Source organism: Pleurodeles waltl, chromosome 2_1, assembly GCF_031143425.1.
Source record: "Pleurodeles waltl isolate 20211129_DDA chromosome 2_1, aPleWal1.hap1.20221129, whole genome shotgun sequence".
NCBI classification, from domain to species: Eukaryota; Metazoa; Chordata; class Amphibia; order Caudata; family Salamandridae; genus Pleurodeles; species Pleurodeles waltl.
This window is the reverse complement of record NC_090438.1, coordinates 619809687-619828904: the sequence shown is the minus strand read 5'-3', so window position 1 is coordinate 619828904 and position 19218 is coordinate 619809687. Positions and strand designations below refer to the sequence as shown.

At 49.4% G+C, this 19218-nt stretch overlaps 1 protein-coding gene across 2 annotated transcripts in view; it reads right to left on the bottom strand.

Moving 5' to 3' along the window:
• The window catches only part of CDK13 (cyclin dependent kinase 13), a 626606-nt gene that overhangs the window by 106308 nt on the left and 501080 nt on the right, over positions 1-19218 (bottom strand). For both annotated transcript variants that reach the window (XM_069215885.1, XM_069215880.1), the window contains exon 14: positions 3173-3378. In XM_069215885.1, the coding sequence (XP_069071986.1) occupies positions 3173-3378 (206 nt within the window). The remainder of the gene's footprint in view (positions 1-3172; positions 3379-19218) is intronic.

Below are 19218 nucleotides of genomic sequence, written 5' to 3'. Positions count from 1 at the left end.
GCCATTTTAGTGACACCTCTGGGCATGTTATTTTAGCAGTTATGCCTGCTGCTTGTGCCCTCTAGCCTAGTAACATTTCATTTTTTAAAATTATTTTGTCATTAGCCACATTTGTGCTTTCTTTCACCCTGCACTTTTTTCAAGGCTGCAACGGGATAGGATTGTAGGCACAAGTGGTACACTGCATCCCTAACATTCACAGAAACATGTATTTTTACGTGGGACACTCTCTCAAAACATCAGATGTTTTATTATATAAACATTTCCCTGTCCCATGCATGTTAGAGGGAGGTTCCAGCCAGATGACCATGACTGTATGCTGTCTGACTTCATTTACAGCTGCTCACTGAGACGTTTTTTCCTGGCCTATAGGGGGATGGTGTATCTGTAGACAACAGACTTCTCTGCTACTATCATACTCATGTATGGGGGGATGCTGTCTTCCCGGGAAACTTCTGAAAGACTGTTCAGGGCGTATCTAGTACCATAGGTTGGAATTACGTATTTCGTGCATAGTGACAGTATGATGGAACTTTTCTTGTGTTTCACTTTTCTTGTCACCATTTTGCTTCTAGTGTATTTCATCATCCTAATTATTGCATTTCATGTTATTTTATCTAAGATGCAGATGACTCAATGAATATTACGAAACCAATTCCTGTCTCGGTTTGTCTTTGCATGTGTGAGACTAATGTAACTGATAGAAAAGGATGAGATCTGATCCACCACGATTTCCCTGCGAAGTCACCATGTCATGCACTCGGCTGCCACAAATCATCCCTGCTCTTGGGCAGAGATAAGGCACTGCTAGCTGGCCAGAAATTGATTAGGCCGATAGTTGTCACATGGTGTGGGATTGGACTCAGTTCTCCACAATTCAGGTGATGCTGCCCCCCAAATCCAACAGCATCATTGGTACAATGAGAGCTAGCACGACAACTTCTGCAACAGGAACCCTCTCTATGGCTCCCTTGGCCAAGAGAGGCATACCTTCCTCTTTGAGAAGTGCCAAGTGATCCTTCTCCTTCAGCCAATCGTTGGATGGTGCCATGGATTGAGAGGTAGTCTTGAAGGGGAAAGAGTAGCCCCCTTCAGACTATCTGCAAATCTCACCTGTCTGATGCGATAGGACTGCCAGCGGAACAGGTGATTGCAGATCCTGCCTCCGACTTGTCCCTGGTGGGAAATCGTCAGACTAGGGAGGTTTGGAGGCAGCAGCAGAGGGGGGCGGTGGACTGGCCAGACCGCTGGCTCCCTGAGCCACAAGGATGGTGGATTCCACGTCCATCAGTCACGCAGAGGCTGAGCAGCATGCCCCGCACGTGGCTGGAGGGGAACAGACATGCCTGGGCGACCCCTCCGTAACCACAGGGGGAGAGCGCATGCCAGTATCCCCCCTTCCTCATAGTAACCTAGCCCATGGTAATAAGACTCGGGATCCAACATCGGGGGCAAGGCCCCTACCAGCGCCATTCAGCATCAAAGATGGTGCGTCTTCATCGGAACCGGCAATTGGGGAAGGTTGAAGTAGCATGACTGGTGCTGATTCGGATCCATGAATGGATCCTTGGGTGTCCCTCAGAGCCAAGGCTGCTGTCGAGGAACCTGAAGGGGCACCATAAAGATACCTAAGAAGGAGACTGATAATGCAGTATATATATCTAGCCTACAATGGCCAATTCTTCATCACGAAGGCAAAAAAGGGCCAATAAATTACAAATGAGTATAATTTAAGATGTTTTGCAAACAGTATAAATCTCCTTCACAAACTCCTTTTTATGAAAGATGGAGGGCAGAGTAGCCTCATAGGCTGCCATTACATGTCTAAATTAGAGACTGCGCCTTTAAGAAGCTAGGGACAACCAGGGAGGGAGGGGGGGGCCAAGCAACGACGAGGGGGAGGGAGACAGGGGGGGGCCAAGCAACGACGAGGGGGAGGGAGACAGGGGGGGGGCCAAGCAACGACGAGGGAGGGGGAGGGAGGGGGAGGGAGGGGGGGGGCCAAGCAACGACGAGGGGGAGGGAGGGGGAGGGAGGGGGGGGCCAAGCAACGACGAGGGGGAGGGAGGGAGGGGGAGGGGCCAAGCAACGACGAGGGGGAGGGAGGGGGGGCCAAGCAACGACGAGGGGGAGGGAGGGGGGGCCAAGCAACGACGAGGGGGAGGGAGGGAGGGGGGGGGCCAAGCAACGACGAGGGGGAGGGAGGGGGGGGCCAAGCAACGACGAGGGGGAGGGAGGGAGGGGGGGGGCCAAGCAACGACGAGGGGGAGGGAGGGGGGGGCCAAGCAACGACGAGGGGGAGGGAGGGAGGGGGGGGGCCAAGCAACGACGAGGGGGAGGGAGGGAGGGGGGGGCCAAGCAACGACGAGGGGGAGGGAGTGGGGGCCAAGCAACGACGAGGGGGAGGGAGGGGGGGGCCAAGCAACGACAAGGGGGAGGGAGGGACCAAGCAACGACGAGGGGGAGGGAGGGACCAAGCAACGACGAGGGGGAGGGAGGGAGGGGGGTGGGCCAAGCAACGACGAGGGGGAGGGAGGGAGGGGGGTGGGCCAAGCAACGACGAGGGGGAGGGAGGGAGGGGGGGGCCAAGCAACGATGAGGGGGAGGGAGGGGGGGGCCAAGCAACGACGAGGGGGAGGGAGGGAGGGAGGGAGGGGGGGCCAAGCAACGACGAGGGGGAGGGAGGGAGGGAGGGGGGGGGCCAAGCAACGAGGGGGAGGGAGGGGGGGGCCAAGCAACGACGAGGGGGAGGGAGGGAGGGGGGGCCAAGCAACGACGAGGGGGAGGGAGGGAGGGGGGGCCAAGCAACGACGAGGGGGAGGGAGGAGGGGGGGGGCAAGCAACGAGGGGGAGGGAGGGGGGCCAAGCAACGACAGGGGGGAGGGAGGGGGGAGGGGGAGGGATGGAAGGGGGAGCCAAGCAACGAGGGGGAGGGAGGTGGGGGGGGCAAGCAACGATGCATGTAGAGAAAGGAAGCCTTTGGGAGTTGACCAATAAGAAGTAAGCAATAGGAGTGACAATAAACCCATGCAATGGTAAGCAAAGGGTGGGCTCCAAACCCACGGATAGAAAATAACACTTCTTGAAGAGAGTGCATGTGCTGTCTAGGTGAGGTCTAAAAAATATTTCAGCAAGAGAAAACTATTATTCCAATGGAAAAGGACATACTAACCTAGTCCTGAACTAGAATTTCCCTGAGTTTTGAGCTGTGAAGAGGTTTGCATCCCTTGAGGTGTGTTGTTTCTGCTGTCGTCCATGCCTAGAGAGAAATCTTTCCTGGGAACTTTTGCTGCTACTGCATCATCACACAGACCCATTTGCTTCTGTCTTCGACGCTTCTTACTCCATAACTCGTGGCAATCTTGCCACAGCGGAAGGCTGCAAGAAGCAAAAAATATAAATGTGTCACAGGTGCCAGCACATAGGGCTTGTGGTTATGTCATCTCTACTCAAAGTTGAAATATCAATAAATCAGCACATAAAATTGTGAAAGAAATATTAGCCTCACTGGTCTCATTGAAGTTCTAGAGTTTTAACTAAACCAATATAATATAAACTCTATGGTCTGGTGATGACAAGTATGAAAGATTTTTTTTTTTTTTTTAAACATAGTACGGGACATACGGTTAAACTTCAATACAAATGGGAAAATGCATCACTCAATAGGATAGAACAGCGGTCCGTAACTTGGCTCCATGGACACCTACTCAGGCGTCTGCAACTCTTTAGTATACAAGTTCTTAACCTTCTGACGCAGTTTCTATGACATGCAACTGCAAGAAAATCCCTCAAACTGCAGTTATGAACAAGTTACTTACCTTCGGTAATGATTTTTCTGGTTGAGACATATTTTAGTTGCCGGTTCCTTACCTTAGGATTTCCCCCAGGCATCAGACTGGATCCAGAGATTTTTCTTTGAGAAGTAACCTTGCGCGCCGTTAGGTGGCATCGGTTGACTCTGTGTTCATTGTTAGCCTCATGGCCACTGAATATGATGTTGAAGTTCATATATAGGCACCACCCCAGTGCACTGACATCAGTTTCTTTCCAAACCCTTCCACGCCAGAGGTGCAAAGCCATGAAGAACACTGCTATTGGTGCACCAGAACCAGGGCCCTGAAAAGGGAGTACCTGTCCCTTGAAAACAATTCACAAAGCGGGGAAGATGGGTGGGTCAGTAAGGAATCTCAACTAGAATAGGTCTCTAACAGATAAATCGTTACAGAAGATAAGTAACTTGTTCATCTGATAGACTTCAAGTTGTAGATTCCTTACCTTAGAATAGATACCCAAGCAATACCATCGCCGGAGGCAGATCTGCGAACCAAGGTCACACTAGGAAGTCCTGCAGGACTGAACGTGCAAAGTACCCATTGGTGCAGACCTGACTGTCCAGGCAGTAGAGTTTAGTAAATGTGTGCAAGGATGCCTTGGATGGTGTCTGACAGATGTCCAGGTCTGGGACTCAGCGTGCTAACGCAGTGGTTGCAGCTGTGGCTTTGGCAGAATAAGCGTGCAAGCCCTCCGGGGTTGCTTCTTAGCCAATGCATAGCACACTTTATTGCAGAGCGTAGGAAGCTAGCCCAGTGTGTGGTGAATACCTACGGTGTTACACCTTATCCTGGGTCCATGCAACCCCCAATTAGATAATGTTACAGTGTATAGGTAGCCAGGGCCCTCTAGGGTAGCTGTGGTGAGCAATCAAGACTTATCTAGAAGACATGTGAAGTACTCACACAGTCACTTATCACACATGAAGGGAACCACACAGTGTTGCAAAATGAAAATGTCACTTACCCAGTGTACATCTGTTCGTGGCATCAGTCGCAGTAGATTCGCATGTTCTGCAATAGCTCGCCATCTGGTGTTGGGCCGGAGTGTTACAAGTTGTTTTTCTTCGAAGAAGTCTTTCGAGTCACGGGACCGAGTGACTCCTCCTTTTGTCTCCATTGCGCATGGGCGTCGACTCCATCCTCGATTGTTTTTCCCCGCAGAGGGTGAGGTAGGAGTTGAATTGTAGTAATAGTGCCCATGCAATGGAGTGACTAAGTATGCACCTATATAAGGTTGAGATGATACATATATAAATAATTGAAGGTAACTTCCAAACTGCTACAGGCTCCCGGGGAGGCGGGTGGGCACATGCGAATCTACTGCGACTGATGCCACGAACAGATGTACACTGGGTAAGTGACATTTTCAGTTCGATGGCATCTGTCGCTGTAGATACGCATGTTCTGCATAGACTAGTAAGCAGTTATTTTCCCAAAAGCGGTGGATCAGCCTGTAGGAGTGGAAGTAGTCTGAAATAATGTCCTTAATACAGCTTGACCTACTGTGGCTTGTTGTGCGGATAACACGTCTACACAGTAGTGCTTGGTGAATGTGTGAGGCGTAGACCATGTGGCTGCCTTACATATTTCTTGCATTGGGATGTTTCCTAGAAAGGCCATGGTAGCACCTTTCTTTCTGGTTGAGTGTGCCCTTGGTGTAATGGGCAGCTGTCGTTTAGCTTTAAGGTAGCAGATTTGGATGCATTTAACTATCCATCTGGCTATACCTTGTTTTGAAATTGGGTTTCCTGCATGAGGTTTTTGAAATGCAATAAAGAGTTGTTTAGTCTTTCTGATGTTCTTTGTTCTGTCAATGTAATACATTAATGCTCTTTTGACATCTAATGTATGTAGTGCCCTTTCGGCTACGGTATCTGGCTGTGGAAAGAACACTGGAAGTTCCACTGTTTGATTTAGATGGAACGGTGAAATAACCTTTGGCAAAAATTTAGGATTGGTCCTTAGGACGACTTTATTTTTGTGTAGTTGTATAAAAGGTTCCTGTATAGTAAACGCCTGAATCTCGCTTACTCTTCTCAGGGAAGTAATGGCGATGAGAAATGCCACCTTCCAGGTTAGGAACTGTATGTCGCAGGAATGCATGGGTTCAAAAGGTGGACCCATAAGTCTAGTTAGGACAACATTTCGGTTCCATGAAGGAACAGGTAGTGTTCTTGGTGGTATAATTCTCCTAAGGCCCTCCATGAATGCTTTAATGACTGGTATTTTATATAGGGAAGTTGAATAGGTAGTCTGCAGGTATGCAGATATTGCTGCAAGGTGAATCTTAATGGAAGAGAAAGCTAGGTTAGATTTTTGTAAGTGAAGCAAGTAACCCACTACATGTTCTGGAGTTGTGTGTAATGGTTGTATTTGATTAATATGGCAGTAGCAAACAAACCTCTTCCATTTACTTGCATAGCAGTGCCTGGTGGATGGCCTTCTTGCTTGTTTTATGACTTCCATACATTCTTGGGTAAGTTGTAAGTGCCCGAATTCTAGGATTTCAGGAGCCAGATTGCTAGATTCAGCGATGCTGGATCTGGGTGTCTGATCTTTTGGTTGTGCTGTGTCAACAGATCTGGCCTGTTGGGCAATTTGATGCAGGGTACCACTGATAGGTCTAGCAGCGTTGTGTACCAGGGTTGCCTTGCCCAAGTTGGTGCTATCAATATGAGTTTGAGTTTGCTTTGACTGAGTTTGTTTACCAGGTAAGGAAGGAGAGGGAGAGGAGGAAAAGCGTAAGCAAATATCCCTGACCAGTTCATCCATAGGGCATTGCCTTGGGATTGTTTGTGTGGGTATCTGGATGCGAAGTTTTGGCATTTTGCGTTCTCCCTTGTCGCAAACAAGTCTATCTGAGGTGTTCCCCAGAGTTTGAAATAAGTGTTCAGTATTTGGGGGTGAATTTCCCATTCGTGGACCTGTTGGTGATCTCGAGAGAGATTGTCTGCGAGTTGATTTTGTATCCCTGGTATAAACTGTGCAATTAGGCGAATTTGGTTGTGAATTGCCCAATGCCAAATTTTTTGTGCTAGCAGGCTTAACTGCGTGGAGTGCGTCCCTCCCTGCTTGTTTAGATAATACATTGTTGTTATGTTGTCTGTTTTGACGAGAATGTATTTGTGAACTATTATTGGTTGGAAAGCTTTTAGTGCTTGAAAAACTGCTAAAAGTTCTAGGTGATTGATATGCAGTTTTGTTTGATGTACGTTCCATTGTCCTTGTATGCTGTGTTGATTGAGGTGTGCTCCCCACCCTGTCATGGAAGCATCTGTTGTTATTACGTATTGTGGCACTGGGTCTTGGAAAGGCCGCCCCTTGTTTAAATTTATGTTGTTCCACCACAGAAGCGAGAGGTAAGTTTGGCGGTCTATTAACACCAGATCTAGAAGGTGACCCTGTGCTTGAGACCACTGTGATGCTAGGCATTGTTGTAAGGGCCTCATGTGCAGTCTTGCGTTTGGGACAATGGCTATGCATGATGACATCATGCCTAGGAGTTGTAATACCATCTTTGCCTGTATCTTTTGTGTTGGATACATGCGTTGTATGATGGTGTTGAAATTTTGAATTCTTTGTGGACTTGGAGTGGCTACTCCTTTTGATGTGTCTATTATGGCTCCCAGGTATTGTTGTACCTTGCGTGGCAGAATTTTGGATTTTGTGAAATTGACGGTGAACCCTAGTTTGAAGAGGGTTTGTATGATATGATTTGTGTGATTTGAGCACTCTATTAACGAATGGGCCTTGATTAGCCAGTCGTCTAGATATGGGAACACATGTATTTGCTGCCTTCTTATGTGTGCTGCGACTACTGCTAGACATTTGGTAAAGACTCTTGGTGCGGTTGTTAATCCGAAAGGCAGTACCTTGAATTGGTAATGTATTCCTTTGAATACAAACCTTAGGTATTTCCTGTGCGATGGGTGTATTGGTATATGGAAATAAGCATCCTTGAGGTCTAATGTTGCCATGTAGTCGTGCAGTTTTAGCAATGGCAATACTTCTTGTAGTGTGACCATGTGGAAGTGGTCTGATTTGATGAAAGTGTTCACTACTCTGAGGTCTAGGATTGGTCTCAGCGTTTTGTCCTTCTTTGGTATCAGAAAGTACAGTGAGTAAACTCCTGTGTTTATTTGTGTGTTTGGCACTAATTCGATTGCATTCTTTTGCAATAGTGCCTGCACTTCTATCTCCAGGAGATTGGAATGGTGTGTTGTTAAATTTTGTGCTTTTGGTGGTATGTTTGGAGGGAATTGTAGAAATTCTATGCAATAACCATGTTGGATAATTGCTAGAACCCAAGTGTCTGTAGTGATTTCCTCCCATGCTTTGTAATAATGACCTATTCTTCCCCCCACTGGTGTTGTGTGGAGGGGGTGAGTGACATGTGAGTCATTGTTTAGTAGTAGGGGTTTTGGGGCCTTGAAATCTCCCTCTATTTCTAGGGAATTGCCCTCCTCTATATTGTCCCCGAAAACCTCCTCTATACTGTCCCTGGTAAGTGGACGGTGTTGCTTGTGAGGTGCTGGCTTGTGTGCTTTGACCCCGAAACCCCCCTCGAAAGGGCGTTTTACGGAATGTGCTGTAATTTCCTCTGCTCTGCGGGGAGTAGAGTGCGCCCATGGCTTTGGCAGTGTCCGTATCTTTTTTGAGTTTCTCAATCGCTGTGTCCACTTCTGGACCGAACAGTTCTTTTTCATTAAAAGGCATATTGAGAACTGCTTGTTGAATCTCTGGTTTAAATCCAGACGTTCGGAGCCATGCATGCCTTCTGATAGTTACAGATGTATTAATTGTCCTTGCAGCTGTATCTGCAGCGTCCATGGAGGAACGTATCTGGTTGTTGGAGATGGTCTGTCCCTCCTCAACCACTTGTTTTGCCCTATTTTGGAAGTCTTTGGGCAGATGTTCAATGAGATGTTGCATCTCGTCCCAGTGGGCTCTGTCATAGCGCGCAAGTAGTGCCTGGGAGTTCGCGATGCGCCACTGGTTTGCAGCTTGTGCTGCGACTCTCTTACCAGCTGCATCGAACTTGCGGCTTTCTTTATCTGGGGGTGGTGCATCTCCAGATGTGTGAGAGTTGGCCCTTTTCCTAGCTGCTCCTACAACAACAGAGTCTGGTGGCAGCTGTGTTGTGATGAAAACCGGGTCCGTAGGAGGCGGCTTATACTTTTTTTCCACCCTTGGTGTGATTGCCCTACTTTTGACCGGGTCCTTAAATATGTCTTTTGCGTGCCGGAGCATACCAGGGAGCATAGGCAGGCTTTGGTAGGAGCTGTGGGTGGAGGAGAGTGTGTTGAACAAGAAATCATCCTCGACCTGTTCTGAGTGGAGGCTTACGTTGTGAAATTGTGCTGCTCTAGCCACCACCTGAGAGTACGCGGTGCTGTCTTCTGGTGGAGATGGTTTTGTAGGGTATGCCTCCGGGCTGTTATCTGACACTGGGGCGTCGTATAGGTCCCATGCGTCCTGATCTTGGTCACCCTGGCTCATGGTGGTGTGAGCTGGGGAGTGTGATGGCGTTTGTGCTGGTGAAACGTTAATCACGGGCGGAGGAGAGGGTGGTGGTGTAACTCTTTTCACCACTTTTGGTTGTGGTGCTTGTTCCGTCTGGAACTCCAACCTTCTCTTTCTCCTAATGGGGGGAAGGGTGCTTATTTTTCCTGTCCCCTGCTGAATGAAGATACGCTTTTGCGTATGGTCCACATCAGTTGCTTGTAGCTCTTCCTCAAACCTATGCTTTTGCATTTGGGAGGTTAGCGAGTGCTCTTCTGTATAAGAGCCTGAAGCTGGGTCGCTTGCAGTTTGTTTCGGCATCGAAACTTTGTCTGCGTGTTTTTTCGGCTCCGAGGCGACTTTTTTCCTTTTCGGGGCCGAAACCTCTCGGCGTCGATCTGTTTCGGTGCCGCTGTCTCGGCGTCGAGCCGTGTCCACACCGGCATCTCGGTGTCGAGGCTTGTCTCCAGCACTTTCTCGGTCCCGAGAAGGCTGCGTGCCGGTGTCTCGACCGGAGTCGGACGATCTCGGCACTGTTCGGGCCTTTTTCGGTGCCGACGGTCGGTCACCGAATTTATGGGTCGAGCCATGGCCTGGTGGCAGTGGCGTCCCCTGGGCCTTGTAAATGTTTCTTTGTGTGGTTTTCGACGTCTTACTCACGGTTTGTGTATCGTCGAATCCTTCGGAGTCTGAGTCTTGGATCGAGAAGGTACCTTCCTCTTCCTGCTCCTCGAACTCTCGGTGGGCTGTCGGCGCGGACGCCATCTGAAGTCTTCTGGCTCGACGGTCTCGGAGTGTTTTTCGGGACCGGAACGCACGACAGGCCTCGCAGGTGTTTTCGCTGTGCTCAGGTGACAGGCACAGGTTGCAGACCAAGTGTTGGTCTGTGTAGGGGTATTTATTGTGGCATTTGGGGCAGAAACAGAACGGGGTCCGTTCCATCGGCGTTCTTCAGCACGCGGTCGGGCCGACCAGGCCCCGACGGAGGATCGAAAAAACTACCCCGAAGGGCACCGGAGCTCTTCGATCTTCGATGCGGTGTGGAATCTAAGTACGCCGATCCCGAACGCAACAATACCGACGAAAATCTTCCGAAATTAACTATGTTTTCCGTTCCGAAACTCGGAGCGACAGGAACACGTCCGAACCCGATGGCGGAAAAAAAACAATTGAGGATGGAGTCGACGCCCATGCGCAATGGAGACAAAAGGAGGAGTCACTCGGTCCCGTGACTCGAAAGACTTCTTCGAAGAAAAACAACTTGTAACACTCCGGCCCAACACCAGATGGCGAGCTATTGCAGAACATGCGTATCTACAGCGACAGATGCCATCGAACATAAAGGTACTTTATTCAAGGCACACCAAACCAGACTACCATTGGTATACCTTCCATTGGAGGTATGAACACACAGGTAAGCACTTAGGAAAAGCATAAATTAGCAAGGGCCGTATAGGGGTGCCAAACCATATTCTAAAAAAAAAAAAAAAAAGATTGAATGCAACCAGGTGTCTCCCAACAGTGTATGGAATAGTTATACAAGTGCTGGGGGGAGAGTGTAACCCCAAAAGGTAAGTACCCAGATGATCCCCAGCGGCACGGTGCAGAGAGGTAAGGTATCCGGTTTTCCCATAGGCTAACATGGGGATGTTGCAGTTGGAGAATGCAAAAGCAGGACCGGACCAGTGAGCGGACTCCAGGTGAAGAGGACTGCAAAAGAAGCGGACTAAGTCCATTCCATGCAGGTGTGTCCAGGTGGGACAGAAACCAATGCTCACTCTTTTGCAGCTGAAGATCCGGGTGGACTGTGATGGATGAATTCCAGCTGCGGTGTCCGGGTGATGCAGAGGAGTCCCTGAAGTCACCCAGGAATTTTCCCTAAACGGACGCTGGATTGTAGATGGGTCAGTGGTCAGAATGGCCACCAACAAGCACAAGTTAATGCAAGATGAGCTGTTGGACGTTTTGCGGAGCTGTGGAGGACCAGCAAGGTCCTGGGGACTCGACCCTTGGAGGGGAGTTCAGACTGACCCTCATCATTTAGGAGAGCCAGCAGAAGCAGTTGGAGCCCCTACAAGCAACCCACTGGCTGCACGCACAGTAAGTCGTAGTGAGGCCTAGTCAGCACACCTGAAGAGGAGTCACACATCGCTGGAGCGGCAGAGAGGAGACTGTCCCTGCAGATGTAGAGTGCTGGAGGCCAGGGCTATTTGGAGCCTGAAGATCCCTCGGAGCAGAGAGTCAACAGGCCTTGGTTGGTGCAACATTTGCAGTGGCAAGGGTTTACTGTCTCCCATGTTGGACAGAAGGCAGATAGGACCCAGGGGATTCCTCAGAACAACCACCTGTGTTGGAGAATCTTTGCAGATGCGGAGGACCGATGAGCCCCACCAGTGGGGCATCGTTGCCTTGGGTGCCTGCAGATGCTGGGGAGTGACTCCTTCACTCCAAGGGAGATTCCTTCTTGGTGCAGCTGAAGTCTTGCCCACCCCAGGGGATGCACAGCTGTGAAAATGTTGCAGAATGCTGTCAGAAGGCACAGAAACAATGTGGCAAGGAGAAGATTTCTCAGTGGTGCAGTCTTGTACGGTTCCGGTGTAGCCCAGCAGAAGCTCCAGAGGCCAGGAGCAGAAGATGTCAGTGCAGAGAGGTCCTGGTGGAGTCTTGCATGACGAATCTGGGAACCCACCCTGAAGGGAGCCCCTAAATAACCCCAAAAAGGGGCTTGGCCACTCTCTGGAGGCCTCTGCCTATCTTGGTTTCAAGATGCAGAACCAAGTGTCCACCTGAAGGAGCTCTGGACACGCAAAAAGGTTATGCAAAGAGGTCACCAAAGTGCCCTTCAAAGCAGCAAGGTGGTGTGGTGAGTCTACCCCTCCCAAGCCCAGTAACACCCATTTCCAAAGGAAAGAAGGTTGCACCCCTCTCCTACAGGAAATCCTTTGTTCTGCTGTCCCCTGCTTGAGCTGGTCAAGCAGCAGGAGGGCAAAATTGTGTCTGTGCAGCAGCAGCAGCATGGGCTGCTCGCAGACCCTGGAAAACCGGTAGGATAAGAGCTGGGGGATCCTCTAAAGAACCCCTAGTGTGCTTGGAATTATGTCACCAATATTGGAATCAGTATTGGGGTGTTATGCAGACATGTTTGATACCAAACATGCCCAGTTTTGGAGTTATCATTATGTAGCTGAACCACAAGTACATAGCTAAAATGGCTTCCCCGCACTTATGAAGTCCAGGGAATTGAAATTGTAGCTCTGAGCGGCACCTCTGATCATGCAGAGGTGCCCACAGACACAGGGACCTGCACACTGCCCTTTAAAAGGGCCCACCACAGGGCAATTTAGTGACCTGGTGTAGTGACCCATAGTGAAAGGGTGCATGTACATTTTCACGCAGGCTGTAAATGTCAGGCATGCAGACAGAGTTTGCATGGGCTCCTCTGGGTGGCATAATACATGCTGCAGTCCATGGTGGACCCCTGGATTACCAATGCCCTGGATACTCAAGTACCATCTACCAGGGACTCTCAGAGGTATACCAGTATGCCAATTGTGGGGTGTAAGTACCACCAAGACATTCAACTTTAGAGGATAGAGCACAATCACCTGGGTCCTGATTAGCAGGATCCCAGTGAAAACAGTCTAAGCAAACTGACATTAGGCAAAAAGTGGGGGTTAACATGCCAGAAAGAGGGGACTTTCCTACACAGAGAAGCACTGTCAGAAAGTCACCATTTTAGCATGTTCACCCCCATATATATTTCTGCATGATACTGATGGTAACTGAGCCGGACTGTGCCATGGGTTCTACTCAACAGGTCCAGGGCCAGTGCTCTGAATAAAATGTATATGGTATAATGATTATGTCACACTTCCAATTGGCAATGACAGACCTATAAGTCCTTAGTAGATAATAGGGCAAGGGGATTCAAACCACCTATAGGTCCCTAGTATGCAATAGGGCATGGACGTTTAGAGGCACAGTAGATTTCCTGCACTGGAGGGTGCACTGCTGTGGACCTGCTGTCATTTTTAAAGGCATCCCTGCTTTGCAGACTGTTTTTAAAATGTAAGACGTCTGCAAATTTGACGTTTGAATTCAAGGTACTTCCAAAGTGTTAATCTACCTTATTTTTACATAAGTCACCCTCAAGGTATCCCCTAGATGCCCCAGGGGTAGAGTGCCATGTAACTATAACAAGGGACATTATAAAATATATTTTATATGCCAAGGTGAGGGGAAAGTGCACATTTTAATTTGCCCCCACTGTAGAAAGTCAGCACCATAGGCTATAACGGAAATATGATTTTTAAGCCTATATATGGCTAAGAAGTGGACTCAAATGAATGGTAATGATAAATGCAACAATTTGCCATCGTTGAATTTATACTAACTTATACAGAAAGTAAGTTATAAGACTTTCTTCTCTGCAGGCCAAATTCCAGCCTGCTAGTGGTCTCTCCTGATTGGACAGCCCTAACCAGCTGCTTTGATTAGGTGATAGATAGCCTCCTCTGAGCAGAGGTTATCTGTTAGTGGAGAGAGGCAGATGGTACGGCCAGGCCAGGCAGGAGGCTGGGTGAAGCATGCTGAGACTTCAAAAGAATACCATTCAGAAAGGAGTGCAACCAGGCCTGCCCTCTCACCCTGTACCCAACAGATAGTTTAAGGGATGAATGTGCAGATATTCGGGCTAGGAGCTGATGGAAATGAGCTACACCAGGGGGATCCGGGTTTAGCCTGAACTTGCTCCCCTAGAGAGAAATCATCCATCTTGGAGTGCTAAAGCACAGTGCTTTATGAGACAAGAAGATGCCACACTTTGGAGGAAGCTGTCGTACCTCTGGGTTGTACCCTGAAGCCCACTGGATAAGAATCCCTAGTAACTGTCCCTAAAGATGATTGAATAAAAGTGGCTGATCTGCATTGGAATTCAGATCTGCTGCCTTAAACTACAAGGACTGCCCTCTGCTGGAACCATGGTCTGCAACCCAGAGGACTACACACTGAAGTGCTGCTCCTCTTACACATTGGATCATCATCCCAAAGGACTTTGCCTTACTTCAAAAAGGACTCAGGAGGGGCCCCCCTGAAAGCAACAGGATAAAAGAGCTTCCCTGCACAAACTGCTACAAAAGTCCTTAGCCTGGAGTACGACTAGTGGACTTGCACAGATATGGCCAAGCACACTGCGGGAATTTTAGTCCCAACAACCCAAGGAGCAACTCAGAGGTTCTGGAACCCTGGACTGAGATTATGGACCACTTTTCTGCATCTAGAAACACTTTTGGAAGTAAGTGTAAAGTGTTACATTGCAGGCCACTGGGCTCTCAACTGTGACCCGGTCCAGTGCAACCTTCCCTCTAAGCGCTATTAACATCTAAGCGCTAGCTAGTGTTATGTCTTATTTACTGTATTTGTCTATTTAAATACTTTACATACCTGTCTATTAAGTTAAGCCTGACTACTTGTTGCCAAGCTACCAGGGGTTGAGCCAGGAGCTACTTCGTGGGACCTTGACTGGTCACAACCCTTTTTGGAGGTTTACGGCAAGTGGTAAATGTGTACTTACCGCTACCAGTACCCAGCCTCTAACAACCACCCTTCTCTTCTGAACTGCCTGACCTTTCTTTGCACCTACATAACCCACAAAGTGTTGATCATCCACTTGGAACTCTTCTGTACGATCAAAATAGAAAGCCAAAGCTCTTTTCGGGTCAAGACAGTGGAGCCTCTCCTCTCCCTTAGAGGGGTGTCAGGTGCATAAAAAATAGGCAAGGTGAATGACTGGCCTACATAAAAGGGCATGACAACCTTAGGCAGAAAAGATGCCCTGGTACGAAGCACCACCTTGTCAGGGTGGTTAGAGATGAAAGGTGGTTTCAAAGAAAGAGCTTACAGCTCACTCACACTGCGGGCACAGGTGATCACTACAAGGATTTTTTTTTATATAAGCAGGCAAAGTGGCCAGTTGGGAAGTAGTTCAAAGGGCGCGCACACAAGATATGTAAGAACTAAGTTCAAATCCCACTGGAGCATTATGAACGGGGATGGAGGAAAGAGAAGGGTAGGGCCCTTAAGAAATCGTCCAACAATAGGAGATTTAAATAAGGAGGGTTGGTCAGGCAATCGGAGGAAAGCCAAGATGGCAGACAAATAACCCGTTAGGGTGCCCACAGAAAGCATAAACAGAAGAACCTCAGAAAGAGGGGTAGAGATGGGGTAACAGACTTGCCTGTACATCATGCCACAATTTGTTCTATCTACAGGCGTACACCGTTTTGGTGGAGGGATGCCTGGCTGCCAAGATAGCGTTACAGACTGAGCTTAAGTTCAAAAGCTGTCAACTGCTGCCGCTCAATCTCCACACAAGAAAGCGGAGACTGGACAGGTTTGGGTGGAGAACAGCTCCCTGCTGCAGCAACAGAAGATCCTCCCTAAGGAGCAGTCTGATCAGAGTATCAATGGCCATGTTCAAGAGTTTGGGATACCATACTCTTCGTGCCCAGTCCAGAGTCACAATAACGACTTGGGCCTAGTTGTTCCTGATCTTCTTGAGAACTCTGGGCAGAAGAGGTATTGGCAGAAAGGAGGCCCGCATTCCATTTGAGATGAAAAGTATTGCAGAGCGATTGCCGCCTTGGAAACTAAAACGTGCAAAACATCCGACACTGCACAATCTCTGCGGAGGCGAACAGATCTACTAACCAAGGCACTCTCCACTGCTGAAAGAGACCTTGCGCCACATCCGGACGGAAATACCATTCAAGATGGACCAGGCATTGATGGCTAAGTGTGTCTGGTCTGATGTTCAGAGAGCCCGCCAGATGGTCCAGGTGGGGAAGAACCAGATGGGGAAGGCTTAGAGGTGACTGTGTCCCATAAAGTATGAGTGTAGCGGCCCAAAAGGCATACGGTGTTCACAGACCACAATGCCAGGATGGAGGAAAGGAACAACGTCTTCCCAAGGTGGTCAAGCCTTTTTGATTCCCTATCCAGGGGAGTGGAAAGGAACGCACTATGGGAAGCCGAGGTTTGAATGACCAAGCTCTCCGGAGTGAGGTGTTGGGTCAGGAAAGCCGGGTCGCTAGGCGCAGGGCTACGGCACAGGTTATTGTCCTATTAACAGTAGCCCCTGTGCTGGGTTTGGACCGGGTTTCCAGAAGGACATCTGTGAGGGCTTCATTGAAGGGCAAAAGGGGTTCTGATGTGGAAGCCCCAGACTGAAGCACCTGTCAGGAGATTGGTCCTGACAGCCACGAGGCCCAAGAAAGCAGAACCTCTTCCCAGCACCATGGAGCAGGAAGCCCTTCTCTGTAGCCACGGTAGAGGGAGAAATCATACCAGTACTGGAGGAGGTATCCAGACCGCTGGCTTCGCCCAGTTCATAGGGTCTTCAAGCTGGAATGCTAAAGGGTCCAGCGACCCCCTCCATACTCTCACCAGTCGTACACATAGGAATAAGGGTCAACATCCGATCTGGGTGTAGGAAAATTCCCCTTTTAGCATAGTTATCCCCCACTTTTTGCCTGGTATTGATTCTAACTTGACTGAGTGTGTGCTGGGATCCTGCTAACCAGGCCCCAGCACCAGTGTTCTTTCCCTAAACTGCCATTGTTTCCACAACTGGCACACCCCTGGCACAAAGCTAAGTCCCTTGTAAAAGGTACCTGTGGTACCAAGGGCTATGTAACCAGGGAGGATCCCTAAGGGCTGCAGCATGTATTGTGCCACTGCAAGGGACCCCTCACTGAACACATGCATACTGCCATTGGAGATTGTGTGTGCTGGTGGGGAAAAAAAGGTCAAGTCGACATGGCACCCCCTTCAGGGTGCCATGCCCACAAACCACTGCCTGTGGCATAGGTAAGTCACCCCTATCGCATGCCTTACAGCCCTAAGGCAGGGTGCACTATACCGCAGGGGAAGGCATAGCTGCATGAGCAATATGCTTCTATATTGGCTAAGTCAATTCTTAGACATTGTAAGTGCGGTGTGGCCATATTGAGTACATGGGCTGGGAGTTTTCATTACGAACTCCACAACTCCATGATGGCTTCTCTAACGGCTGGGAAGTTTGATATCAAACTGCTCAGCACAATAAACCCACACTGTTGTCAGTGTTGGATTTATTGCAACTTGCAATCAGCAGGCATCTTAGAGATACCCCCTGTATTTTGCCCAACCCTTAAGTGTAAGGCTGACCCTTCCACTAACAGACAAGTTTCTGGCCCCATGGGTTGAGAGCCTTTGTGCTCTGAGGTCTGGAACAAAGCCTGCTCTGGGTGGAGGCGCTCCACACCTCCCCTTCTTTTGCAGGAACCTCAACACTTGTCGGTGAGCCTCAAAGGCTCAGGCCTCTTGTTACAGTGCCCCAGGGCATTCCAGCTAGTGGAGATGCACCACCCCACCCCCAGACTAAGCCCCACTTTCGGCGGCAGGTCCGGAGGGAAAATTAGAATAAACTGAGTATATAATTAGGTTTTGGGAGGTGGGGAGGGCCAGTCCTGGGTTGATTTTGTAGACTACTTTGTGAAAACACTAGATAGTTGGATAACTGGAAGTGGAGTGCATGACTATGAAGGGCCTTATAATTTGTTTCTGAAAGGACTATGTAGGAAAGTAGCCTCTTTCTAGCATGGTTACCCCCACTTTTTTCCCGTTTGTCAGTGTGTTTGACTGTAATCACTGGGATCCTGCTTACCAGGACCCCAGTGATTAAGCTCTCTCCTTTTAAACTTGGCTGCTGGAACCTTTTCCACCCCCACATTTGGCATACTGGTGCCCCCATGTAAGTCCCTAATATATGGTACCCAAGGCATTGGGGTACCAGGGGATGCCCATGGGCTGCAGCATATATTATGCCACCCATAGGGAGCCCATGCAAATTGTTCTGCAGGCCTGCCATTGCACCATGCATGAAAGGATGCATGTACCCTTTCACTACCAGGTCACTGCACCAGTCACTGTAAGACACCCCTATGGCAGGCCATTCAAGCCCAAAGGGCAGGGTGCAGGTATCTGTGTGTGAGGACACTCCTGCACTAGCAGAGGTGCCCCCACAAACTCCAGCTCAATTTTTCTGGGCTTCATGAGTGTGGGGACTCCATTTTATGCGTGTACTGGACATAGGTCATTACCTATGTCCAGCTTTATAATGGTAACTCCAAACCCGGGCATGTTTGGTACCAAACATGTCGGAATCATACCCCAATACTGTCGAAAGTATTGGAAGTAGGATTCCATGCACTCTGGGGGCTCCTTAGAGGACCCCCAGCATTGCTATCACCAGTTTCTCAGGCAGCCCAAGCTGCTGCCACCTCTCAGACAGGTTTCTGCCCTCCTGCTGTTTGATCTAATCAAGCCCAGGAAGGCAAAACAAAGGGTTTCCTTTGGGAGAGGGATGAAAGACCCTCTCCCTTTGGAAATAGGTGTGACTGGCTTGGGAGAGGTATCCTTCCCAAGCCACTGGTATGCTTTGAAGGGCATAAAAGAGCCCACAACAGCCCCCCCCCCCCCCCCCCAAGACCCTGCTCTGGCATGAAACTGGACAATGGAAAGGGGAGTGATGACTCCTCGGTCCATCACCATCCCAGGGGTGGTGGTCAGAGCTCCTCCAGAGGTCCCTAGATTCTGCCTTCTTGTTTCCAAGGTTGGCAGGGAACTCCAAGAGCATCAGGAAGGCCAGGCGGGTGGCGTCCGAGCCCCCTCTCATGATAGGTGCTTACCGGGCTAGATGACCAATCCCCCTTTCAGAGCTATTTAGGGTCTCTCTTGGGTGGGTCTCCAGATTTGGCTTGCAGGATTACTCAGCAACCTTACTTCGACTTCTAGCCATTGGAACCGTGAATGAACTCTCCAGGAACAGACAATCTGGCTCCAT